Here is a 25,372-nt window from a genome sequence, read left to right on the forward strand (position 1 = left end):
AGTATCAGGCTTATTAATAAGACACATTTGTGTAGTGCTGTGAGGATGAAGTGAGATGTGCCGTCACCCTTAAATATTGGTTGGCATTTTTATTATGGAATAATATAAAGTCACTGCATTCAACCATCTCCACTACTACATGTTTACCAGGTTGAGTCCCACAGCCAAAACAGAAGCACAAGAACGCCCACCCATTTACTCACCCCTGGCAGTCCCGAGCCTAACTGTCAACATTCTAGGACTCAGAATAACTGGGCACGCGTGCATGTGCTTCCAAGGAGCCTCGCTAGGGGGCAAAATCGCGACCAGGAAATTTTAACTGTCTGTCGTACAAGCACGACGTAAAGCTGGCCTGCTTTACGGCAACCTGCTTCTGCCGTAAAGCACTGTCGCCGAGGCCCGGCGTGTGGACTGACAGGACAACTTCCTGTTGGAAAATTTGGCTTTTGAAGGCCGACAAACTTGAGTTTTCACTATGGGCAAACGCGGGAGCCGGAACCGGAGCCAGCTGCTCAACACTCTGACTAAAAAGCAGAAGAAGCATCTTCGGGATTTCGGCGAGGAGCATCCTTTCCATGACAGGTATGGAGGGACATGGCTGGGGCCAGAGCTGCAGCATTTTTTCCCAGTAGAAGCCCGCGTTTTCCCTGGTTTGGTCCACAGGTCTCCCATGGGATGGTGACGGGGCTGCTCCCACCTCTTTCCACGCTTCCCCGGCTTCCTCTTTGCTCAGGGCAGGGCCTCGTACATTCTGGGTGAGATGGGGTTCCACATGGGTCTTCCTACCTTTTGTTGGGGCCGTAACTTTATGCTAGACCACACGCCCGCTGTGTGTGGGCTGGGTTTTGTATTTTAAGAGATATTCTGAATTGTTTGTGTGTGTTTGTTTAAAGAATTGTTTGGGACCTTCGACATCACTGGCCACAGTTACACGGAGGACACTGCTGTATCGGTAGCTGTGGGTTCCTCTGTGAGTGTTCAGACTCTCAGTTATGATCTTAGTCCTCATCCAACACTTTAGGCTGCTTTGTCAGTGACTTAGAGGGATATTCTAATTTAGAAATTTGCGCGAAAAGGTGAACCCGAGGTTTTCTATTTGCCAGATTTAGCCAGTTGTTGTATGACTCTAGTATTTGTCATGAGACCTCGTGAAACTTCATTTGTCAATTATAATCTATTTGTCATATTCTTATAATCCCTGTCCCAGTGCATATGTAGTTTTTACAGGATTATAGTTATAATGTGTTTATAATGGAATATTCTGCCCTTTTCATTTAAAGTTGTATCATTAGACTTTTTCTTAACTGCTAAATACTTGCAGTTAGAGTTTAACATTACGTGTTTCTTCTCAGGGTTTCCAGAAAGGAAGTTAAACCACAGATTTGTCAACTGGTAATGCTTTATTCTTTCTTTATAATAGTTGGTTCTGGGTTGTTACTTTTAAGGTTATATGTAATAATAAAGTTTGGCTACATTTCTACTCTTCAATTTTAGATATGTTATTATTTTAGTAATATTGCTTCATTTTTGAATACAGTTGTCTATTAAAATGCCTGTTCTAATTAATGTCTATTGTGATAACTTCAACAGTAACCAGAGTTTGAAACTGCCCTAAGAGATCAATCTATTTGAACCTGTTAAGGAGGCTTAGCAGCCTATGTACTTTTGTTAAATTGTAATTTTCCTGTCGCTCCTTTAAATGGGCCAAATGTCTGACACATAGGTTAGGTTTCCTTATAGCCTAAAGCTCTGTCTCCTTTCTTCCTATGTGGAACATTAGCAGTTCAGAGAAGATGAAGAGCTTCTAGGGACTTAGCTAGATTAGCTGTTTTAAATAAATTTGGCGCTGGGCTTGGTTGAATATCTAGGATTGCGTATTTGCAGAAAAGCTTAATTTTTATTTAGGAAAGTCAGAATCTGTTGCACTGTTGGCTTGATGATAGTCATAGGGTAGCAATGAGAACAATATCATTTTGTTTTTAAAATTCCCATTTTCCTTTTAGTCAGAGAGTTCAGATACTTCAGGTTCTGAAAGTGAAGCAGAGAGTGAACCAGAACAGGTTTCTGGTTACCACAGACTACTGGCCACATTAAAGAATGTTTCTGAGGAAGATGAGGACAAAGAGGAGGAGGAGGAAGAGGAAGAGGAAGAAGACAGTGATGTAGAGGAGGAAGAAATGAATGAAGAAGATGGTGACAGTGATGTCCCTGTAGAGGAAGAGACAGCAGCAGAGTCTACTGAAATGCAGGAGAGTAAGTGTCTTTGGTGTGGGTTCATCAGTCTGTTCCAGGACTATAGACAGATAGCCCCATGGGCACAGCACCCTGTATTGTGTGAGCTGTGCAAAAGCATGTCAATCCAAAGCAGAGATTCTTAACCTTGTTGGCTTCAGTGATATCTTTGAGAATCTGATGAAAACATAGAAACTTCTCACCAGAGAAATGCAGAAATAACATTTTTGCTTAGAATTTCTAGGACTTCATGAATCCTAGTTAAAGCTTTCCTGGTTCAGAGGAATGAGAACATAATTCTGTGTCTTGTGATGGTCTCAGTTTATTAGAGATTACTGTTCCTCTCATAGAGAAACCAAGTTTAATGGAAATAGATGCAAATATATAAAACTTTTCAAGTAGAGTTTTATGGAACAGCTAGAAAAGTGTTGTAGAGATGCTGAGTGGTCACATGCTGGTGGGATAACCAGGGAAGGCTTCAGAGAAGAGCTGGGATTGAAAGCTTCATGGAACTCTTTCTCAGATTTCTAGGAGACTTTTTTCTTTAGCTTTGAAATTAACTTTATTAAGGTATGATTTGCATACTATAAAGTATACCCATATATAACTATATATATTCAGTGACTTTTGACAAGTATATACATCTATGTTACCATCACAGTGAAGATACAGAACATTTCCAATACCTCCCAAAACTTCCTTCTTGTTCTTTTACAGTCAGTTTCCTGTCCCTGGCACTGACTGACTTTCTTTCATGATAGATTAGTTTTGGCTGTTCTAGAAATTCTTATAGATGGAAGCATACAGTAATAATTCTTATATGTGGGAGCCCTTTGTGTCTGGCTTCTTTGGCTCCTTGCGTTTTTGTGATTCATCCATGTTCATGTATTATTAATTCATTTTTATGCTGGAGTAGTATTCCATTGTGTGAATGTATCTGGATGACTTTTTACATCTCACTCTCTTAATGCCTATTTTCCTTACAGTGTATTTTTTTCTATACTTTAAGGTGCCACACACCATTCTCAGTATTTTATTAGTTTTACTAGGATAAAAATTTATTGCCTCAGACTTACGATCTTTTTGTTTTATTTTGGTTTTGGTTTTCCATTTTTCTTTCCTTTTTTGGATTTTTCAAAATGAAGTTTTTTTTTTTTAATTACAAAAGTAATATATGTATTGTAAAAATGTAAGAAGGTTTAAACACCTTTAAAATTTTATATTACCTTCCAGACTACTTTTTTATGAATATATGTGTGAGTACTAGTATGTACATATATTTGTGTGTATGTGCATAATGGTCTCATACATTGCTGTTACTTTCCTTTTTCTTTAATAACATACCATTGACATTTTTTCCATGTGTTTAACTGTGGATTCACATTAGCTTCTTAATTACATAGTATTCCGTGCTCACTTCAGCAGCGCATGTACTAATTACTTAGTATTCAATTAACCCATTGATAGAAACTGATGAAATCACTTTCCCAGTTATTTCTTATCATAATTCGTGCTGCCTTGAATATCTTACATGTATGTCTTAGTGTACTTTGTCTAGTTATCATCTTAGAATAAATGCCTAGAAATGGAAATGGGTCAGTAATCAAGCTTAATTTTGAAATCTGTTTTCTACCTGAATTTGTTTAAAAACAAATAATGCCAATGAACCTCAGTGTTGATATAGGCTAAGGAATTAGATTTTATTTGTCAACGGAAGTATAATTCTATTTATGAGTAAATAATTTTACAAAATGTTTCTCAAAATTGGAGATAGGGTCCTACCTGCTGATCCTGAGGGAAAAGATGGGGAACAGCCACCTGGCATGTCACAAGAATCCCCTGAGGAGTTTACAGATGCAAAACATGAGTCACTTTTTAGCCTGGAAACCAATTTTCTTGAAGAGGAAAGTGGAGGCAACAGTTCTGTGAAAGCATCACAAGGTCAGAGCACAGTACGTGTTATTCGAATTCACCAACTGCTTAGTATGGGGGGTGCGGGCTAATACACATAAATCTCTGTGATTGGAACGAAAACAATAAAAGCAGGTACTTTAGCAGCTAGATCGATAGCTGAGAAGAAATATTTCTCAAAGGTATTTTGTGCGTTTCCATGGTTAGCAGTACGTGCGGGCTGTTTAGGAGAACAAACAGCTTAGGAATGGTAACACGGGAGGCTGGTACCCCAGGCCTCATACTTCCACAGTTAGAGTCAGGGGAAGACTTTTGTTTTTCTCCGCAAGTATGAAAGAAGGAAAGAGGAGAAATACTTTGCACTTTCCTCTCTACCCTTCACTTGCTCCTTTTTGTTGGAACAGTAATTTTCCTGATTCGTGAGGCCCAGGGTGGCTGATGTGCTTGGTCCTTGTCACAACGGAGCTTTGTGGAAGCCAGAAAGCTCCGCTCTGTCTCCCTAGGCTCTCTCAGCCTCTTGGCCTTGCCTCTGCCTAAATGGCAGCCACCTGGACAAGGCCTGCCTATGGTAGGCTTAGGCAGGTCTCTGTTCTCTCTCTTGGGTCCAGTTTCTTAACTTGTGTCTGGGTGGGCAAGTCAGGTTGGTCTCTTTCTGTGTCCTGACTGCCTTTTTTCGTCCCAGTGCCAGTCTTCAAGACAGCGCTACTATTAATGAAGGTGACATTTTAACTTGGCTCATTTGGTTCTGTTGGTTATTATGCTAGAGAAGGAGAAGTGAGGAGAATGTGAGTACGAACCCCATTCTGAACCATCGTAACTTAAAAACCTGGAGGAAACATTAGGAAGCTTGACTATCCTAAAATATCTTGGTGGTTTTGCCTGTATAGATGTATTAGAACCTAGAATTCTTATCTCCTATTGTTCACTCTTATCTCCTATTGTTTAGTACAAGGCACATTGCATTTGAAATTTTACCATTTAGGTCCTTGAATGGGTCATTTAACTTTGCTTCTTAATGAGGCAACTGATTGGGTGGCCAGCTCAGAGCACTAAAGATAAAGATAAAGAGTGCAGGTGCTACCTGCCATTTAGATCATTTGCCCAACTCAATTGAGTATCGAGCATTTCTTTGTGTTCTGCAGTGCAAAATAAATCAGACATGGAACCTGCCCTCAGGGATCTTACAGTTTAGTCAATGAGATGTCATGAACATATATGCTTTGGGTTGGTGGGTGGGGGCAAGGTGGGGGACTGTCTCTGGGGGACTAGGGACGGCCTTGTAGTGGAGTCAGCACTATGCCTACACAGTAGGCTCCTGGGAAATATTTATTGTGAGTCAGGGAGTAACTTTAAATTGATGCTGTTGCTTACAACAAAGACGAAGTGAAGGAGAGGATAGAAATTTTAATTGAAGGAAGGCCACAGAGGCCGAAGAATTTGAGGACCATAAAATTTAAAAATTACATCAGAGAGGTAGCTTGGAGGTGCATCCTGTAGTGCCCCAAATTTCACACTGAGAAATTTCTTCAAAGGTTTTTGAGCTGGAAAGTAATGTCATTAGAAATGCTTTAGTAAAATGACCTGTCAGAAACTTTCAAGCTCTGGATTGGAAGAGAGGATGGAGAAGGTAGATGGAAAGAAGGATGAGTTCATGAAGAACAGCATGTCATTCACAGGGGAACATGCCTGCCGTTTGCTCCAAGTGTTCTGACATTCTCTATTTCTGAATTAGATCCTTTTCTACAACACGTGAACAAAGAACTGAAAGAAAAAGAAATTCAGGCTGCTGCCACAAATCCCAAAATTACCCACCAGCTAAAAGTAAGTGTTGCTTGGTTATCTCAGTCACAAGGGAGAAAAGCTCTAAGTGAAGCAGTGGTCTTGGGTTTCAGCAGCCTCCCCAAATGTAGAGTACACACCAGAGGTAGATGACGCGATGGGACAGCAGGACACAGGAAGGCGGGAAGGGCCTAGTGGGGCACAGGTGTAGCTAGAGAAGGCACTGGGAAGCTGGGGTGTGGGAGCCAGATAAGGGTGTTTTGGAGAGTACCCCAGGGTCTAGACCAACATCTGTGAGGAACTGTTAAATGACCTAAGGCAGGTTAATCTACCTTTTTGATCTTCACTATTCTCATCTGTTAGAGGGGGACAGTAATGCCTACCTTAAAATAAAGTAATTTACTGACTGATACATAGAAAGTTTTCAGTAAAACAGTAGCTACAGCTGTTCATTTGTGTGGAGTATCAGATATAGGTTCACCAGTAAATTACTCAAATATGGAGCAGTTTTTGCTTTGGGTTTTTTTGTTTTTTTACCAACTGGTGCTGTTCATGAGAGTGGTCATCCTTTTTTAATTGAAATTTTTATTGAGATAATAATTATGGATGCAGTTATAAGAAATAATACAAAAGGTGCCCTTTGCCCAGTTTTCCCCAATGGTAACATCTTGTAAAACTGTAATACAATGTCATAGCCAGAAAATTGACAGTGATAAATCTACCTGTCTTATTCACATTTCCCCAGTTATACTCCTAGTCAGTCGTGTGTGTTTAGTTCTATATCGTTTTATCACATGTGTGGGTTCCCCCATCCACCACCGTAGTCGTGATGCGGAGCGTTCCCAGCGCCGTGAAGATGCCTCCCATTTCCCCTTGCCCTTTTATAAGCATCTGGCCCCCATTCCTAATGCTTGGTAACCACTAATTCATTTTCCATTTCTATAATTTTGTCATTTCAGAACTGTTTGCAAAAGTTTGTCTGAATCATATAACCTCTCTGAACCTCAGCATTTCGTAAACTGTAAGAACATTAGAGTATTTACCTCGCAGGGTTATTGTGAGGATTAAATGAGGTGATCACGAGAGGTCTTGGTAAATTATAAAGTAGTATGTGACTGTGATATATTAAAATTCATTTCTAACTCAGCTCTTGATCTGTTTCTCCCCTAGTGGCCTATCCTGGGGCAGCTTGTCTTTTCATCCAAGTTTCAGAAGTTGGAAACATTTAAACCCCCAAAGGACATTGACTTAAAATCACTTCATCTCCAGAAGCCTTTGGAATCCACTTGGACCAAGACCAACAGCCAGTTCCTGTCTAGTCTCCCAAAATCAAGTAGCCCCTTTACACCCCTCCAGAAAGAGCTCTTCTTAATTATGAATTCTTACCGGGACTTGTTCTACCCAGAAAGGACTGCCCTGAAGAACGGGGAAGAGATCCGCCATGTGTACTGCCTGCATGCAGTGAATCACGTCCTCAAAGCCAATGCCCAGGTGCTTGGCAACAACAGCAGACGCCGAAGCCAGAAACTTGGCGTGGGTGATGATAATGACTTCAGGGACCAAGGGCTAACAAGGCCCAAGGTGAGTGGCAGCAGGAGAGTTCTGCCCTCCAGAGGTTAGGCTGTAGAGCACTGCTGTATAGGTGCCTAGCATTTAGCAGGTACTCAGCTGTTTTAATGATTAGAGTAATGAATGAGTCTGAGGAGTGAGCATATCGGCTGGGCCAGGTACTGTCAGAGCCGCGCTGCAGATGCCTCAGTGGACTGTTTGTGACAGTGCATCTAACTGGAGACTTGTGAGTAGGCAGTACCTCCATGATAATTCTCCATAAAGGTAAGCCCTGAACATACCTAACAGTCCATTATAAATCTCTTCTTCATGATCGTCAGCATTGAGTGGGACCTTAATAATGAGCTGTTCATCCAGTTCCTACTTGTTACAGCTCTAGACCAAGACCTAGATTCCTAGGGGGCCTTGCTAAGGAGAACCAGGAGAAGAGCAGCAGAGGTGGGACTAGAACCAAGGATCCTCTTCAGTCAGCCACGTAAATATGTAAACAATGGAAAAGAAAAACCCCTATTTTTCCACTGGATAGGTATTGCCATTTAAAGTGATGATTACATTTATTTGGGCTCATAAGCCTAAGCTCCAGTGGATTTAGGGCTTTGACAGAAATGTCTTTTAATTCTGTCTACACTTTTCATGATGTTATAGAGCTAGATCTGTGTCTTCCATCCCCTCTACCCCTTAGCCATGCCTCTCCATTTTGAGGAAGCCTCATCTTTTTAAATTGTTCTCATTGAGCTTATAGGATTCTCCGGTTTTAATACTGATGTGGCACTTAGAGATTTCTTAGTCCAACCCTCTTGCTTGATAGCTGGGGAAACCAAAGCCTAGACATTTCCTTGGTGTCACAGCGGGACAATAGCTCGGCCCTCTTCACTCTTGGTTTGTCCACCTTGCACTGTACCCAACTGATTATTGCCCCCTCTGGCTCTGCTGGTTGTCTTTCTGGGAAACTAACTCAGAGTTTTCTTGACATCAGACTTATAAGATTATCTGTTTCCATCTAGAATTACAAAAAAGAACAAGAGACAGATTACCCAGGAAGCACATTTAGAATTCAATGAATTGCAAAATCTGGAGTTATTTCCACTGATTGTATTGTTTACAAATGGGTAGTTAGAAATTAATCATTTTGGGGGGATCTTTGTTTTTTCCTTTAACAGTTATAACTTGAAGCATTTTAGGAAATGTTTGGAAAACTAAGTCCTCTATTTCCCATTCAAATATCCTATTTCAGAAATACTTTATCGTTTTTGAAAAATCTACTAGAAAGTGTATTAGAAAAGTAATGATGCTTTAGTCCTTTTCCTTACCAGCTTTATTCGTTCCCCGCTTATTACATCTAGTTCATTTTTTGTTCAGAACATATTTGTTCTTTGGGTATTATGGATAAAAATACTGTACATTTCTTGCCCTCAAAGAACTTGGGTGTTTATATTCTTGGATTTTGTTGGTGGACACCTCTGTTAGAGGTGTTGACTTAGCCTAAAATGTATTTCAAATTCTGCTTGAGAATTGCCTCCCATGGAACTATGAAAGTCCTCAGGACATGACGCTGTGGATGTGCTCAGCTTCCAGATTCGAGACAGATTCCCTGCAAAGGGGGTGACGTTGTCCCTGGCTGGGGCCACTGCTTACAGGGGATTCTTTAGCAGCACACCGTCGGCAGGCTCACCTCGAGCTGCCCTTCCCGCCGTCACCCCATCAAGGCTCACCGTCATTTCTCCCGTAGGTGCTGATAGTGGTGCCGTTCCGGGAAGCTGCTTTGCGGGTGGTACAGCTCTTTATCAGCCTCCTTGAGGGCGATAGTAAGAAGAAAATAATTGTGAGCAACAAAAAGAGGTTTAATGGAGAGTATGGCTCAGATCCTGAGGAGAGACCACCCAACCTGAAGAGGCCTGAGGATTACGAAGCTGTCTTCGTGGGCAACATCGATGACCACTTCAGGATTGGTAACTCCTCCTGTCAAAACTGAGGCCCTGAGGGACCTGAGGGGCAAGGTTCACATAGCTAGAATTAGGCATTGTTTCAGTGGGTCACTGACCCAGCCTCTCGGCAGAACCAGGGTGCATTTGAAACATCTCGTCTGCCAGGGGACAGTCTTGCCATGGCTAATGGGGTGGAGTGTATCTGAAGGCATATGGAAAAGGCATGTAGACGTTTATAACAGTGTCTCAGCACACCCATAGCTGATAGCACACGGTCAGTGCTACAGGAAATCTCGAGGAAGCTGTGACTGATGGGCTGAGGGCATCGGTCTGGGGAGGCTGAATAAACTGAGCGTCTCTGTAATGGTGGACTTTCCTCCTGCCTGCTGCGCAGAGTGGCTCTGAATTACAGCCACTTGGGACTTATTTTCTCCTACCCAACTTTTTCACATTTTTGCTTGTCTCTCATTCAGCTCCCACGTATTTGGTTGCTTGTACATTGACGAAGTTCTTGGGGAAGTTTGTTAGTCAAATATGCTCATTCACCAAACATTTATTAAGCATCTACTGTGTGCCCGACACTGTGAAGCTGGGGATGTAGAAATAAAAGTTATGATTTCTATTCTCCAGGAAGTCCAGCCTAGTGGAGAAATGGTACAGAGCAGGAAGTGTTATGATCAGAGGACGCAGTGGGTGTTCTGGGAGCATTTAAAGCAATCTCCACACCCAGAAGGGGTGCAGGGTGGTTAGGGAAGGCCTCCTATGGAGGTGCCGTCTGTGCTAAGCTGAAACCTGAGTGAGATTTAACCAGTCACGAAGGGGAGTGGTCAGACTGTAGGAAAGGATTTCAGACAAGGAACTGCATGTGCAGAGGCCTCAGGATGAATGAGTTGGCATGGCCTAGAATTCAGACAGGCTTCGAAGTGGCTGGAGTGTAAGGCGCAAGGGGACAAGAGCTGATGTCCAGTTTTAAACATGGGCAGGTGTCTAGCAAGTTACCAATATATCAGTCTTGAGCTCAGGAAAGAAATATGGGCTGGAAATAAAAATTTGTGTGAAGGCGATATTAAAACCATGGTTAGAGAATAAATGTACCCAAAGCTCTGTGTAAAGTGGAAGTAGAACTTGTGGGTGAATCCAGGGATTTGTAGAAGAGCTATTTGGATCTGAAAAGACTGATAGGGCTGAGTCAGTGATAGAGAAATGAAGTGTTAAAGGTATGGAAACCACCATTGAAGAACAGAACATTTCAAGGAAGGTGTGTTCAGAGTGCTGCTTCCACAGTCATGACAAGAAACACTATAGCGCCATTGAATTGGTAATGGAGGGCTGTTGGTGACCTTAGCAGACGCCATATCAGTGGAGTCCTGAGCATCACAGGCCAGATTGTGGTTGCATTGAGGAGCGAGCGCGAGTTTCAAAGTAGAGACAATTATCTGGAGAAGTTTAACAGTGAAGGAAAAGAAGAGAATGGGAGCCGGAGGGGACCCAGATACGATGGTGGGATAATGATGATGATGATTTATAACTGAAGCAGTTTGGGCATGGTTGTATGCCAAGGGGAAAGGTTTGGAAGGTACAAGGATGGAGATGCTTTGAGAGGGTGGAAGCCAATGGCTGGGCAGTGATGAATGCACTGATGTGTACTTGGCTGTTTCGTGTAGGAGTGGCAATACTTCAGAGAAGCATCCGACTCTATGCCCCCTTTTACTCCTCGGACATCCTCATTGCCTCCCCTCTGGGCTTGAGGACCATCATTGGTGCAGAAGGAGAGAAGAAGAGAGATTTTGACTTTTTGTCTTCTGTTGAGCTTCTCATCATTGATCAAGCTGACATTTACCTGATGCAGAACTGGGAGCATGTTCTGGTAATGCTGGTCATTCGCATTTAGAGGGACAAGAAGCTCAGTGGTTTAAGTCCCACAGGGTTATTTAAGTCCAGATTAAAACTTGGTGTGAAACAGGGAAAAGTCCACATTTTCCAGTTTGAAAATGGGAAATTTATCCCTTCTACCCACAGATTGGTCAGGAAACTATCAGAAAAGATAAAAATTCTTGTCAATATTGTGAAATCTCCAGAAAAGATTTCTTCCCCTCAAAGTTCACTTCTAATAGACCACTTTAGTGTGATTAGTTGGGTGGGTAGGTGATTGGATGAAAATCCTCCACTACGGATGTCTTTATTCTGACATAATTCCTCCTACAGTTGATGCTTACTCTTTTTTTGTTTGGTCCTCAGTGGAGATGAAAAACCGTTGCTCATGATTTCTTAATGTGTATGATCTGGTTTTGCAGAGAAATGTACGATGTTTTTATCCTCTCACTGTAATTTGTGTTGTAATTTTTTTCTCCCTCTCTACATACTCTGTACTGTTGTCAGTTTTAGGATTAAGAACCTGTGCATTTGAATAATTCCATCACGGTTCATAGGCTTATTTTTTTAAGGTGTATGAGAATTTACCTTTCCTACAACCTCAGGGCTTACAGGAAGTTTGAGACAAATAAAGGGGAGTACTTATTTAAAAGGTGGAAATAAATTTATAGTTCTCGTGACCCTTCAATATATATTGTGAGATAAAAATATAATTAAGTAGAAAACGCATGTGTTGTGGTTCTGGAAATTTAATATTTTAAGAACCAGATCATTGAAGGATAACAGCTATTTTCCATGTCATTTCCCTTCTTGTCTAAGTTTGGGACTGAGTAACCCATAGAATGACCAGAGTAGCATTTCAGAAGTTCCTTTTAAAGGAAAATTCCTGTAGTTACTATTTTGATCCTCTTTCGAAGGTCCGAGAGATGGCCAGTTTTAGTTAGCTTTTTGTTGGAGGCGTTCGCCTGACTATAGGCAAGTCACTTACTCATCTGAGCCTCAATTTTCTTGTTGTAATTTGGGAAATGATAGTATGTACTTTATCAGGTTAAATAAGATGGCAGGCTTATAAAATGCTTGGCAGTGCCTAACAGGTAAAAATCCTCAGTAACTATTAATGGTAGTTTTATTTCTGCTGAAAGCACTTGATGAATCACATGAACTTGCTGCCCTTGGACTCACATGGGGTGGACTTTTCTCGAGTGAGGATGTGGAGCCTCAATAACTGGTCGAAGTTCTATCGCCAGACTCTACTGTTCGGGGCCCTGCAGGATGCCCAGATCAATTCCGTGTTCAACAAGTACTGTGTCAATGCACAGGGCCAGGTGGGTTTGCCCTTGTTTCTCTGGATCTTCCTGAAGCATGTGTATTTGGTCAATAATAGGAATGGCTTACCGCCTAATGCTCTCATCGACTCCTGGCAGGTGGCTGTGAGGAACGTCCCGATGACAGGTTCCATTAGTCACGTGCTGGTGCAACTCCCACATGTCTTCCAGAAGATGGAAGCTGAAAACCTAGCTTCGGTGATCGATGCCAGGTATCCACCCCTCCCCAGTCTCATTGGATGCCTGGGGGCCTCACAGAGGGATTTGACTTTGGCGTACAAATTTAAACCTGGATTCCATGCTGGTTTTTTTGGTTACCATTTACCTAATGAGTTGATGAACCCAATCATGCCATCGACAGAGGAGGAAACTGAAGCCCAGAGAGAAATGGTCCTCAGCTTCTTTCTTATAGCTAGTTAGTGTCAGGGTTAGTACCGTAAATCAGGGGTCTTTCTCTCTAGACTGGGGTGTTTTTTAACTATATCACACTGCTTAATGCCACAAAGTATCTGTGTCAACAATTGTAAGCCTTTCAGGGCAAGAACTGTTTTTGTAATTTTCTCTTTATTTTCCTCCTTTCTCTGCATTGTGTTTAGTCAGGGGACTCATGGTAGCAGAATGGTGGTTAGCAAATGGGAGGTGTTCAGCAATTGTTTGTTGACTGATTGGCTGATGACAGACTGACTGAGTGAATGAATGATGAGGTGAGATACTTCCTAGAATAGTTTTCTGGGATAACTGGCGTTACACCTATTCTTTATGATGACTGGTGTTTGCACTTATTAATGTGCTCGTCAAGTTTTATTTAAGTAACGTCTTTGCAATGACATAAGCCATGGTGGTCTCTTTGGGGAGATAGAGGGAGGTCGTGGCTTGCCCAGGGCCACTCAGTTTGTAGTGATGCTACAGGCTCAACTTGAGATCATTGACTTTACCCTTTGCCTTTCCAAATCAGGTTTAACTTTTTTGTGAACAAGATTTTGCCTCAATATCGTGATGCAGTCATGTCTCACACACTCGTCTACGTCCCCTCGTACTTTGACTTCGTGCGTCTCCGAAATTACTTCAAGAAGGAGGAAGTGAACTTCACACACATCTGCGAGTACACGAAAAAGTCTGCTATCTCCAGGGCCAGACACTTTTTCCTTCAAGGAGAGAAGCAGTTTCTGCTCTTCACAGAGCGCTTCCATTTCTACAAAAGGTGAGGTGGTGCCAGGTTTCCAGCGACATCTCTCAGGGGGATGCAAAGCAGATCGGCCTGTTTCTGAGCACATGGTAGGCTTTGCGGTGTTACCAGGTCCTCCCTCACTCTGCCTCCTGCAGAGGAGCCAGTCTGGCGGCTGGACAGACTCTTCTTGGTGTTTGGTTTTCTCCCAAATTGACATTGTTGGAAAAGGCTATAGAAACAAATGACTGACTATAGCATAACCTGTGTGTAGATCTGGAGAGGGTCCCTATGTGGGGGACTTCCTGTAGGTGTGGTCCTACCCCTCAAGAAAGACAATACAGAGTTGAACAACTCTTGACAGGGACAACACTAATGCGTACAAGAGGGATTGGGCCCTGTCACAGAAGCCCAGACAAAATACCGGGGTCCGGGTCACTTGTGGAGGTGTACATGTTCAGTGTCCTGAGGAGGTGGTCATACTTCCTCACCAAGAAGAACTAGGACCACGGGGCCCCTGGCGTGTGCAGGAAGCTAAAAGCAAGGGGCTTAAAGTTGGATATTTTAGGGTTTCAGCGTTTGTTTAGCTTCCCTACCATGTGACTTTGACAAAATTAGATTGGCCTTTTTTTTTTTTTAATTCTAATTAGAGTGTTGGTAATATTGAGTCTTTTGTGACTGTCTGGGATAGTTGCAGCCTTTTACACTCCCAGAGCTCAGGTGTTGTGTTGCTAGTTGTCTCTTGCCAATGAAAAGCTCTTTTTGAACCCTCGCCTAGAGAGAGATGGAAATTACATCCTATTACTAACTCTTCCTTCCGATTCACAATAATGTCTAGTTAATTTTAGTTCTGACTTCGCTGTTTTATTAACTCTCAGTCATATATACAAACAAGGGGCACATTTTCTCAGTGTCCCTAACATATAATCCAGAAATCTTCCAGGCTTTGGAGCATGTTAGGTGATGCATTTTGACATTGCATTGCCTTTTAGTTTATGCTGATATTAAGATGGTATGCCCCAGACACCTTCTTGTTACCAAGATGGAGAGGGAGGAACACAGCAGCCTGCCAGGCAGAGCAGGCTGCCATGACGTGTCCTCTCTGGGTACTCTGCTGGCAAGGTGATCTCTTAGGGGAGAGTTGAGAAATGACTACATTTGTGTTCCCTGGGCACCATTCATGGCCACCCAGACAAGGCTATTTGGCCAGAGGGTTTGTTAATGAATGCCTGCTCGTTGGCATCATTATTTGCTTTGTTCCAGTAAGTTGTTTTCATTTCGGTTGAAGAGAGGCATTTTGGGGGGAGTTTGTAGTCAGCAGGTCTTAAGAGCCCTTAGTTTTCTATCAGCTTGACAAATGAAAGCAAGCCCTTTCAGTGAAGTGGATAGACTGGAAAACTTCCCAGTGCGATTGTCTTAGCAAGTGCGAATTAAGCTGGGATGAGGACTGCTGTCAGAAAGCAGCTTTTCAAGAAGAGGGCATGAGGTCCTACTTAAGAGAAAGGTACCCTTTCTCTTATGTCGGCAAGACAGTCAGTCCCCTGTCTTACACTGTTCATTTATTTACCAAACCGCTTTGCCCACAAAGTCATTATGAAGACAAACCTAGCATGTGCCAGTTGCTTTCCCTGGACCAGGTTAATAAGTGCATCCCGTGTCGAAGGTGAACGGGGAAAATGTGCTTCAGAGTTCTGCAACTGCTAATTATCTCAGGGTTTCCAACTATAGAATTCTTTTGCTTGAGAGATCACCAAGGTGATGATGGGTGTTTTGATCTGCAGTGTCTTTGTGGTTTGATTTTTTTATTTGATCTTGGGGAAAGTTCATGTATTTTAAACTTTAGTATCCAATTCTGAAATTCTGTATTTATGTTCTCTGTGGAAGTAGACAGTGTTAGAAATATTAGTTTATTTGTGAGCCAGCAAAAAGTTCATTTTCTTAGGCAGAGATAAAACCAGCAGATTCTTAGGAGTGAATGGCACTTGGTCATGATGCCCTCCTGCAGAGAGGAGGTTCCCAGTTCTTCCTGAGCATTATCAGTGGGTTACCCCGTAAGAAGGATTGTCAGCCAGGGCAAGTCAGAAACTCTAGAGGTGAGATTTCTCAAGCTGGGAAAGGCTGCTGGGGTGTTTCTGAGTACCCCGGCTCCTATATGAGAATCCCAGTTCTGGAAATAGTAGACCGGTTCTTTTTAGACCAAACGGAGGAGCTAGCCTTTCAAGTCAGTTGTGGGTGCCTCATTTATCTTTGACAGTTGGCAGGTAAAATAGACATATGGAATGTTCTTAGTTTTAGGCCCATCAGGGTGTTAGGCCATATTTGTAGGCATCACTCAAACCCCAAAGCATGTACAAGAGAGGAAGAAGGCAGGGGAAGGGTGCTGAAGATTATGGAGACTGGCACTAATTGGCCCTCTGAAGAGGTCCTGGTCACGTGCTCTGTTTCCAGGAAACCTAGTCTCCATTGTGGGCACATTGGGACTGAGATTGTTATTGTTTTTTAAACATAACATTTATTGGAGTTGGTTTTGTTGTTTCAGAAATATTCTGATTATAAGAACATTACACATTATTGTGGAAAATTTGGAAAATCTAGGTTTAAAAAAATGTGGAATCACCTATAATCTCACTGCCTTGATATAAATACTCATTTTAGTATATTTCTTTCCTGTCTTTTTTTATATGAAAAATATGTGCACATGCATATATGCACGTGCATGTGTGTGTGCACTCATGCACACACACCCTCACACACACAGGCATTTTTTTAAAACATACCAAAATTGGTATCACACTATACACATTGGGATTTTTTCCTTTTATCGTAAATGTTTTATGTGCTCATTGAAAAAAATTTTAAATATGTTAACATTTTGGTATATATATTTATATATCATTGATATATTTTTAAGTTAATATATATATAATTCTGTTCCGTCTTCCCTCTTCCCAACTTTTTTTTGGTATGATTTCCTTTCAGAAGAAATTATAAGACTGACAGTGAGCATCGAGAAGTCCTTTCACTTGGCTTCACCAGCTGTTGGCGTTTTGCCACATTTGCACACACACACGTCCTGTCTCCCGTCTTTCTTCTCATAAGAGTATTTTTATAAGAGTATTTTTTCTTCCTGAGCCATTTGCATGTAAATTTCAGGAGGCTCGATGACACTTAACCCCTGAATCTTTCAGCATCGAAACCCTAATAATCTGAGACTGGCCCCCAAAGAAAAAGGCAGAGTGGTAGGTGGCAGGTTTAATAAGCAAGGGAACTTAACTTGTAGGCTTGTTTGGGCGGCCACAAGATTAGTTTTCCGCATCCACCCGCCAGAATCTTAAAAGTTTATGTACAGAGGCTCTAACTGGGATCAGTCACGTGCCCAGTCCAGATAGTCTCAACACCATTCTGTCTCAAGGCTGGATCCTTGGAGCAGCACTGGGAGCTGGGAAGGCAAACGGAGTGCACATTCAAAAGCACAGATGAGGGGCAAGGAGCCTCTATCTGATGGCCCAGGGTCAGCTGGAGGGTCAAACTGGTGGTCAGGTCTTCTCGATTGCCTTCCCCAACAGTATGTAGCTTCTAAAAACAAGAACATTCTTTTATCTAACCATAGCACCATTATTGTACTACTTGACATTACTACAATAATATTTTCTAATATATAGTTGTATTCAGATTTCCTAGTTGTCCCCAAAATAACCATTATAGCTACCCCCCTGCCCCCCAACTCATGGTCTAATTAAGGAACATGCATTGCATTGGTTAACATGTTTCTTTAGTCTGTCTCAGTTCTCAAACTAGGGCAGTTTTGCTTCTCAAGGGGCATTTGGCAATATCTGGAGACATTTTTGCTGTCGCAGCTGGAAGGTTATTCCAGTGGTCTGATGGTTCTGTTGGGTCGAGGCCTGGATGCAGCTGAACATTCTACAGTGTACAGGACAGCTGCCACAACAAAGTATTATCTAACTCAAAATGTTAGTACTCCTGAGGTGAAGAAACCATGATCTAAAATAATTTTCTTGCTTTTTCCTTTTTCATGACATTGACATTTTTTGAAGAATCCAATCCAGTTTCCTGTAGAATGTCCCACATGTTTTCTAATTTAAATCAGTGGTTCCCAAATTTGCTGTGCATTAGAATTCCCTTGGAACTTTTAAAAATTTGAATGCACAGGTCATACCCTAATAACAATTAAATCAGAATGCCTGGGGATGCGGACCAAGCATAGGTATTTAAACAACAAAAAGGTGATTGAACATGCAGCCAAAGTTCAGAGACCACTGATTTAGATGAAATATTTTTTGATAAGAATTCTACGTAGAGGATATCGTATACTTCCCACTGCATGAGGTGTTTATCCCATTTTTGGTGATGCTAAATGTAATCACTTGGTCCAGGTGGGTCTGCTCCCCCTCCATCTCTCCATTATAAAAATATCTTTTCTACTGTTAGTGATAAGTAATCTTTGGGGTTGTATATTGAATCCTTCTAATGGTTACATAGCATTATGTTATATGGATGTGTAATTATCCCACTTTCCTGTTACTAGGCATACAGATTTTTTTCCTGTTTTCTATTATATGCAATAATGCCAAGAACATCTATACGCATAGTCGGTGGTTGCTAGTTATTTCTTTAGAATAAATATGGAAAGGAAAACTTGTTAGCTCAAAGGCCGTATACAGTTAAAAATTTGCTGTACATTGCCACTTATTGCTTCCTTTCATCTAATTCTTATCTACCCCCTGACACCAAATACACACACACACGCACACACGCACACGTGCGCGCGCGCACACACACACACACATTTGTACTTCAGTGGTCTGTTTCTTCAAAACCCCGCTCATTGCCAGTGACTTGATAGTCTGATACCTTATTTGTTTTAATGTCGTGTGTGTGTGTGTGTGTGTGTGTGTGTGTGTGTGTGTAATATCAGTGAATGTAGAGGCTGATGTCCAGGCACACCTCATCCGTCAGGCCACTGGTGTGGGGGTTTGGGAATCTAGTCGGGATTTGGTTGTTACTATAATTACCTTCCATACATCAAAGACTTCAAGCACCTCTAGTGGACGTGGCTTAGTGTGGGGCCCGGGGTGCTAGAGAGACTTCTCAGTGCTAGAGAGACTTTTCTCAGTATTGTGATCTCCTCTCAGCTTTCACCAAGGCCTATTGTACCCCAGTGCTAGAGGGGAGTCTCTCACTACACTCCGGCCCCTCCCCCAAAGCTTGAGGTGGGGTGGGGGTTCTCCTGGTGCAACTCCATTTTAGGTAGGCCCCGTTCATTCTGGACTTAAGAGGTGGGACTTTCTCAGGGTTCCTGCAACACCCTCCATGGCAGCCAATCTCTATCTCGTATCTGTGAGGGGCCTTGGTGAGGAAGAGTTCCTGCTTTTCCCCTGGTGGTGGCAGACCTCTGCTTACATCAGCGCAGGGTCTTGGGCTGGATGGGTTTTGCGTTCTTTACCCAGGGACAGACTGCTGTGGCCTTTTACTGGGTGTAAGTTGTGAACGGGAGGGAGAGAATGGGGGCTTTACTGCCCCTCCCTTAGAAGCAGACGACTTCCGCTTCATCTGCTCTCCCCACACCCCAGCAGTTGACCTCTGCCCCTCTCTCATCTGCTTCAGGCTTTTGCCTCCCAGATCTGGGTCTGGGAAGTAAGTGGGGCTCACGTCTGGACCACAAGCAGGGTCTCTCAGGTCTCCCGCCGTGCCTCCAGCCTTTCTCCAGGGCTCCCAGCGGAGGCCTGTGGAAAAGAGCTCATGAGTGACTGTGAACTGAAGGAGTGTCCAGGAATCTCAGGATTCTGAACTGTCACACAGGCCCATACTTGCCCTTTAGAATTTTAAAAGTATAGCTGTTTTCTTCCTACCCACTTTCTTGGCAGCTGTCCTCTTCCGCTTGTGATCTACCAAAGGTGAAGTAGTTCTCATGTCCTCTCTTAGAAGGGGTTTGTCATTCTGGAATTCAGTCATTGGTGGCCCAAAGCTGGCTCATGCAGGTTCTTGAGATCTGATTGGATGTCTCTTCCCAGCTCCCAGTTCAGCAACGTGATATTGGTAGTTTGAAACTGGCTGTGGTGGGAGTATTTACACTGTAGAAATTGGCAAATGCTTTAAATTAGCACCCACCCTTCTCCACTGAGAACCAGTTACTAAACGTACACCAGCACCCCATTGAATCATTTTGCCTGGTTGCTTTGTGACATCAGTTGTCTAGGCATAAGAAGGGAATACTTTGTAGATTTTCTGGCTTTTTCTGATTAGCATGGGAGCAATGTTCTCGAGTTTTCTACATACTAAGCGGAAGTGGAACTCAATGTTTGTTTTTGTTTATTTTGATTAGTGAGATAGAACAGCTTATTCAAGATCACTATCCATTAGAATTCCTTCTTTATAGAAAGGTGATGTTGAAAGGTGAGCCAAGGAATGGATTGCAGTTACAATTTGGAAGATGAGGGTCTCCAGAGAGGTCAAGATGATCTCATGGGATAAAAAGACAAGGAAACCTTATCCTCTGTGAATAAAATAAAATTCCCAAGGGAGACTAACATCAGCAACGTATGAGAGATCTAACAGGAAAAATCAGAACCTCTTCAACGTACAAAATCTTTTGTTGTGGGACCCCCGAGGGAACAATTGACCTCAACCCAAAACATACGGTGCGTCCCTAGGGCCTACACCCGCCACCACCACTGTGCAGCCCTGTGCAGCAGGGAAAGAAGCACGTAAGCTGTTGAAACTAATTGCTTTCCCATGATGCCTACTGGGTCCTCAGGCAGGATTTTGTAAATGGACGAGCTTGGGACATCTGCCATAGAGTTAACATGTCTACAGAGTGACAAGAAAAGACTAATGGGAATGCATTTACAGTTTTTGCAGTTTATTTTATGCGCTGGCTCTGACCTCATCTCCATTACAGAACATTCTGTTTTGCCCAATTATAGTAAGGATAATGTTAAATCGTGCCTGCTTTTTAAGTTTTCTGTGACAGACTTCTAATCCTAAGTCTGCTATTCTCCACTCTACCTCAGTCTACCCAGAGTAGGCTCAAGAAATACAAATTTATTTTATTACCTTAAGCCAAACACTAGGAATTCAAATATGCTGTCACAAAAATAAGCCCTCAAACTAGAATAACTTTTGGTCTGTTGTTTGTGCCGTTATCTTCTTCCTTGAGCATGAGGCAACGAGAGTGAATATTTCTCTATAAATCTTGGGTAGTTTTTCCACACATTTTCTCAAGTAGACATAGCCTCTCTTTCCCTTTCTAACAGGTATACAATAAAAGGCATCAGGAACCTAATTTTCTATGAGCTGCCAACATATCCCCACTTCTACAGTGAAGTCTGTAACATGCTGAGAGCCACCACCAGAGGCGAGGAAGCCACCTGGACCTGTACTGTCCTCTACTCCAAGTACGATGCCCAGAGGTTGGCCGCAGTGGTTGGTGTGGAGCGGGCTGCACAGATGCTGCAGTCCACGAAGAATGTACACCTCTTCATCACTGGGGAAAGATGAGAATTTGTTGAACAGGAAATGGGACTTGGAGTGATACATAATGCTTGATTCTGTGCCACTTGGCCCTGATTCTGATCACTTCTACAAGAGAAGGGCTGCTAGAAGGAAGAAGCAGCAGGCAGCATCATATCCGATATGTCTTTCTTTTCACGTCACATTTCCCTGAGAAGTTAAATGTAAACTGAATTTTGGTAACTCCCATCTTTCAGAAGTCAAGAGGGAGATAATGGGACTCTGAGAAGTTGATGGAAGGAAACTCCTACTTGTGAATCTTTTTGTAAGCCATAAATTCTTTTATTGTGATTTGACCTCTGATTTATTACACTTGGTAAATTCTTTCAGATTTGCCTATTTCTGTTTGACACTTTCATAAAGTAAGGCAGACAGGTCATTGCTTGTGAGAACTGCTTATGAGAAATGAGAATACTTTTTGCTGCTGAATGTCTTAATTTTGGATCACACAGGTTTTATAGAACTTATTTTTCCCCAGCCAAACTTTTTAAAATTGTAAATATTCTATTTTAATTCAGCCTAGAAGAGTGTATTCATTCACTGATCTTTTTTAACTCATAGAAAACATTTTAGTTAAAATATACACTTAAAATTATGTTATATAAAATAACAATTTCTACTCTTTCAAGAAATAATTTTGTGAAACTCTTGATGTTGAAATCTTCCTCTTCAACATCGCCATCTTCAACATTACTGTATTCATTTTTTGTTGTATAACAAAAATGAAAAGGAAGTGCTTTTTAAAACATTTTTATTTTGAAATATTCTCAGAAAAATTAAAAGTACAGAACCTGAACCATTTGAGAGTAAGTTGCTAACCTGATGGGCCTGTCGCTCCTGAAAATCACCCCTGAATTTAGCATGTATTTTCTATGAACAAGGACATTCCTGCATAACCAAAAACCAACCGTGATCAGGAACTTGCCATTAATACATTATTATCGTCTAATCCTTTCACCCCATTTAGGTTTTGCCAGATGTCTCACAAATGACCTTTATAGCAAAAGGATACAGTTGAGAATTACATGTTGCTTTTAGTTGTCATATCTCTGTGCTGTCCTTTATTCTGGAATCTACTTCAGCTTTTCATTGGCTTCCTTGACCTTGACTCTTTTTTGAAGATTACAGGCTGGTTATATTGGTTATATTGGATGTTTTCTTGTGATTAGGTTTAGTTTATGTATCTTTGGCAGGAGCAGTGCAGAAATGATGCTGTGTCCTCATTGCGTCTCATCAGGTGGTGCACAGTTTCCACTTGTCCTATCATCGATGACACTAACTGACTACATGTTTAAGGTGGTGTTTGCCAGGCTTTTCCACTGCAGAATGATTCTTTCCTCCTTTACTTTTTAATTTATATCAGTGTGGACTCGTAATTTCATCTTCTGTTCAGTGGGTTGTAATACATTACTGTTATTATTTCTTTAGATACTTAAACGATCTCAGATGTGGCCAGCAGGAGCACCTTCACGCTGGCACCTGTGTCTTTTTGACGTGTCCCCCTTATAATTGGGCATTTCTTCATTTTCTGACACAGTAAGACATTCCAAGTTTGTCTTGTATTTTCCCAACTCCAGCCCTGCTTGCTTTAGTGGGAAATTAATTTAAAGCTAAGATTCGAGTGCTAGGCATGCTCAATACCATTGTGGAGCCACTGGTTCCAGGCCTTGTCAGTGGTCAGAGCTTGGGAATATTGCATGTGGATACATGTATACACACACATATGTGCACACAGCATCTGAATTTATTTTTGTATCCATATGTTGAAAACTGTGAATTAATGTCATGCCTCTGACTTTGGTCTGACACCGCAGGGTTCTTTCCATTTTTCTCCCTTTTCACCTCTGTAACTCCCTTCTCAGGCAGACACGTAGCTCCCACTATTCTCAATGGAGCAGCCCTTATTGGTATAAGAAAACCCTTAAGGTTTTCTTCTATTTGGACACATAAAATTGCTTATCAAAAAAAAAAAAAAATGAAATCACTTTTGGGGTAGTCTTCCTGCTATTAAATAGGCATTTTTATTTTTTCTCTCAACATAGAAAGTAGAATTATTCATTGCATACCTAGGTGGGTTCCTAAAGTTATGAAAATTTGGATGACAATCGTAAGCCTACAAACTGATGCTACGAGGAACTCTTTATATCTATAGAGTGCCCTGCGCTTATTGGCATATTGGTGCTGCTGTTTACCATCGAGCCTGTATATTTTGAGAAAAGAAATGAGTTTATATGCCTAGTTCAGAGATGTGAAGAAGAAGGGACTCTGATTACCCTCATCTTCTATTTCCATATTCTTTCCCCTGTGAATTGTAGCTAATCTCAAGTCTTTCATTATGACTATTCACAAGACTCCCAGATCTCCAGCTCCTCTGGACCTCCACTCACGTTTGAGCCTGGGTTTCAAGTCCACGCTGTAGCCCCAGGAATAAGCATTATAGTAAGCATTCCTGATGATTTTAATGCTGGCTCAGAGCGGGCCAGCTGCTCCTTGCAGAGAACACTGAGGATTTCAAGTGTGAACTAAGTATTACTTTTGTTCCTAACTCAGCACCTGGGAAAGAAGGTAAGCCTCGGCAGTTAGCCCCGGCTCCTGAGTTGCTTACAGAGTTGCATCTCTGGAATGGTTTCATTGAAAGGATGCCTTAACATCAAGTCTCTTGCACACACAAAATAAAGGGAGAGAAGAGAGCCTACTGGATAACGGGTAATACTGCCTAAGCTGCAATTACACACTATCTTGGTATTTCTTAGCAAGGCCCATGTGTAGCAAGTGGCTTTATGGTGCCTATAGAAAACAGACAAAGGAATGGTCCCAGTCCTGGGAGGAGGTGGAATTATAGGGTGGGAAGAGGAACTTATCCAGAAAGTAAGACTTTGAAACTTGTTTTCCCTTCCCCATAGTAATAACAACTAGCTTAGCGTTTTTCTCTTTGAGGGGGAAAAAGCTTTGAATCATGAATGCTTCCTACAGCTGGCTGCACCATGTGCAATATTCAGAATACAAGAACTAGCTAATCATAGAGAAGCAGCAGCAGCTAAACAGCTCTCCTCTGGCTTCCAAAGGGCTTATAATTGAGTGCAGATGGCTCGGGTGGGATGAGGAGTGTGTCCCTGCTGACTCCTCCCACCCCAGAGGGCCAACGCGGCTCATGAAGACCCTCAGCCCTGATTGTGCCCTCATGGGGACAAGGAGCCAGGCTACTGAGGGAGGAGGGGCAGGCAGGTGGTTTGAGAGCCCCACCGCCCAGCCTCCGCAAGGCCACAGGAGCAGCTCTTCCAGCAGCAGAGTCTAGATGTGAGGAGTCTAGGTTCTCACGATAACAGAGGCCAGGCGTGAGGGCACGGGCTGCAAGTTCTTTATAATCATCGAAAGGGCCTCACTGTGCAACCTGCAGGTGGCTGTGAGGTGCCAGAAGCTTCATGCAAGGGGAATGTAGTGGGAATGCGGCCTCCAAGTGGGGCGCAGCCTTCACAGCTGGCGCACCCTCTCCTCCCACCAGGTTCCTTCCAGTCTCTCCCCGCTTCTCTCTCTCTAAAGAAGTCACGGTAGTGATCTTCACCACCTTGTTTCTACTCCAGGCTTCTTGTTTGAAAAAGCTTTTCCGGAAGCCCAGCTAAATAGAATTCCCAACAAATTTCAGTCAGCTTTTAATTACAGTCAGCAAATTGGGAGTAGTACACAGATAATCCAAAATGGATGTAGTCTTTGAAGACAAGAAGAGAGCTCACTCTCCTTTCCTCTGGGCCTAGCCAAGTGAGCCCCACCGTGTTCGGCTGACAGGAGATAGTGTGATTCTGTCTAAAAACTTGGATTGCTTCTTCCTGTGCCACGTGCTCTAACCAGAGTTGCAGTAAAATTCTGTGCATTTTATATCCTCGCTAAAGATGAACACGTTTCCATCCCCTCTTCAAATTTGCTTTGTTTCTGTTTCTGCTCTGAGGACTTTTCCTCTTTTCAGGTGGGGGAAGGAGTTGCCTCTGCTTGCATTGCATGTATTTCCGCATCATTCCGGGGTCCCCTTACACCTCTGGTCACACTGTCATTATTCCCATGGGAGGGGA

General features: G+C 42.4%; 1 protein-coding gene across 2 annotated transcripts; it reads left to right on the forward strand.

Annotated features, from left to right (window-relative positions):
• Window positions 1-362: 362 nt before the first annotated feature.
• On the forward strand, window positions 363-22,352 carry UTP25 (UTP25 small subunit processome component). Of its 2 annotated transcripts, none has more exons than XM_039870316.1 (12): window positions 363-582; window positions 1,353-1,392; window positions 2,004-2,253; window positions 4,000-4,173; window positions 5,876-5,964; window positions 7,093-7,503; window positions 9,221-9,440; window positions 11,081-11,283; window positions 12,431-12,613; window positions 12,713-12,825; window positions 13,569-13,814; window positions 21,053-22,352. In XM_039870316.1, the coding sequence occupies exons 1-12, from the start codon at window positions 476-478 to the stop codon at window positions 21,294-21,296; spliced, it is 2,280 nt and encodes a 759-aa protein (XP_039726250.1). In that variant the 5' UTR covers window positions 363-475; the 3' UTR covers window positions 21,297-22,352. The 2 variants fall into 2 exon arrangements, with proteins under 2 accessions (XP_039726250.1, XP_039726251.1); XM_039870317.1 differs by having other exon boundaries at window positions 364-582; window positions 4,003-4,173; window positions 21,053-21,639.
• Window positions 22,353-25,372: the final 3,020 nt, after the last annotated feature.

This window comes from Pteropus medius, unplaced genomic scaffold (genome assembly GCF_902729225.1).
Source record: "Pteropus medius unplaced genomic scaffold, Ma_sr-lr_union100, whole genome shotgun sequence".
NCBI lineage: Eukaryota > Metazoa > Chordata > Mammalia > Chiroptera > Pteropodidae > Pteropus > Pteropus medius.

Bases quoted from the DNA above. Each gene is read 5' to 3' on its own strand.
- UTP25 (XM_039870316.1), top strand. From the start codon at position 476: ATGGGCAAACGCGGGAGCCGGAACCGGAGCCAGCTGCTCAACACTCTG. The intron at 1,393-2,003 runs GTAATGCTTTAT...TTTTCCTTTTAG, and splicing joins AACCACAGATTTGTCAACTG to TCAGAGAGTTCAGATACTTC. The intron at 11,284-12,430 runs GTAATGCTGGTC...TTCTGCTGAAAG, and splicing joins AGAACTGGGAGCATGTTCTG to CACTTGATGAATCACATGAA.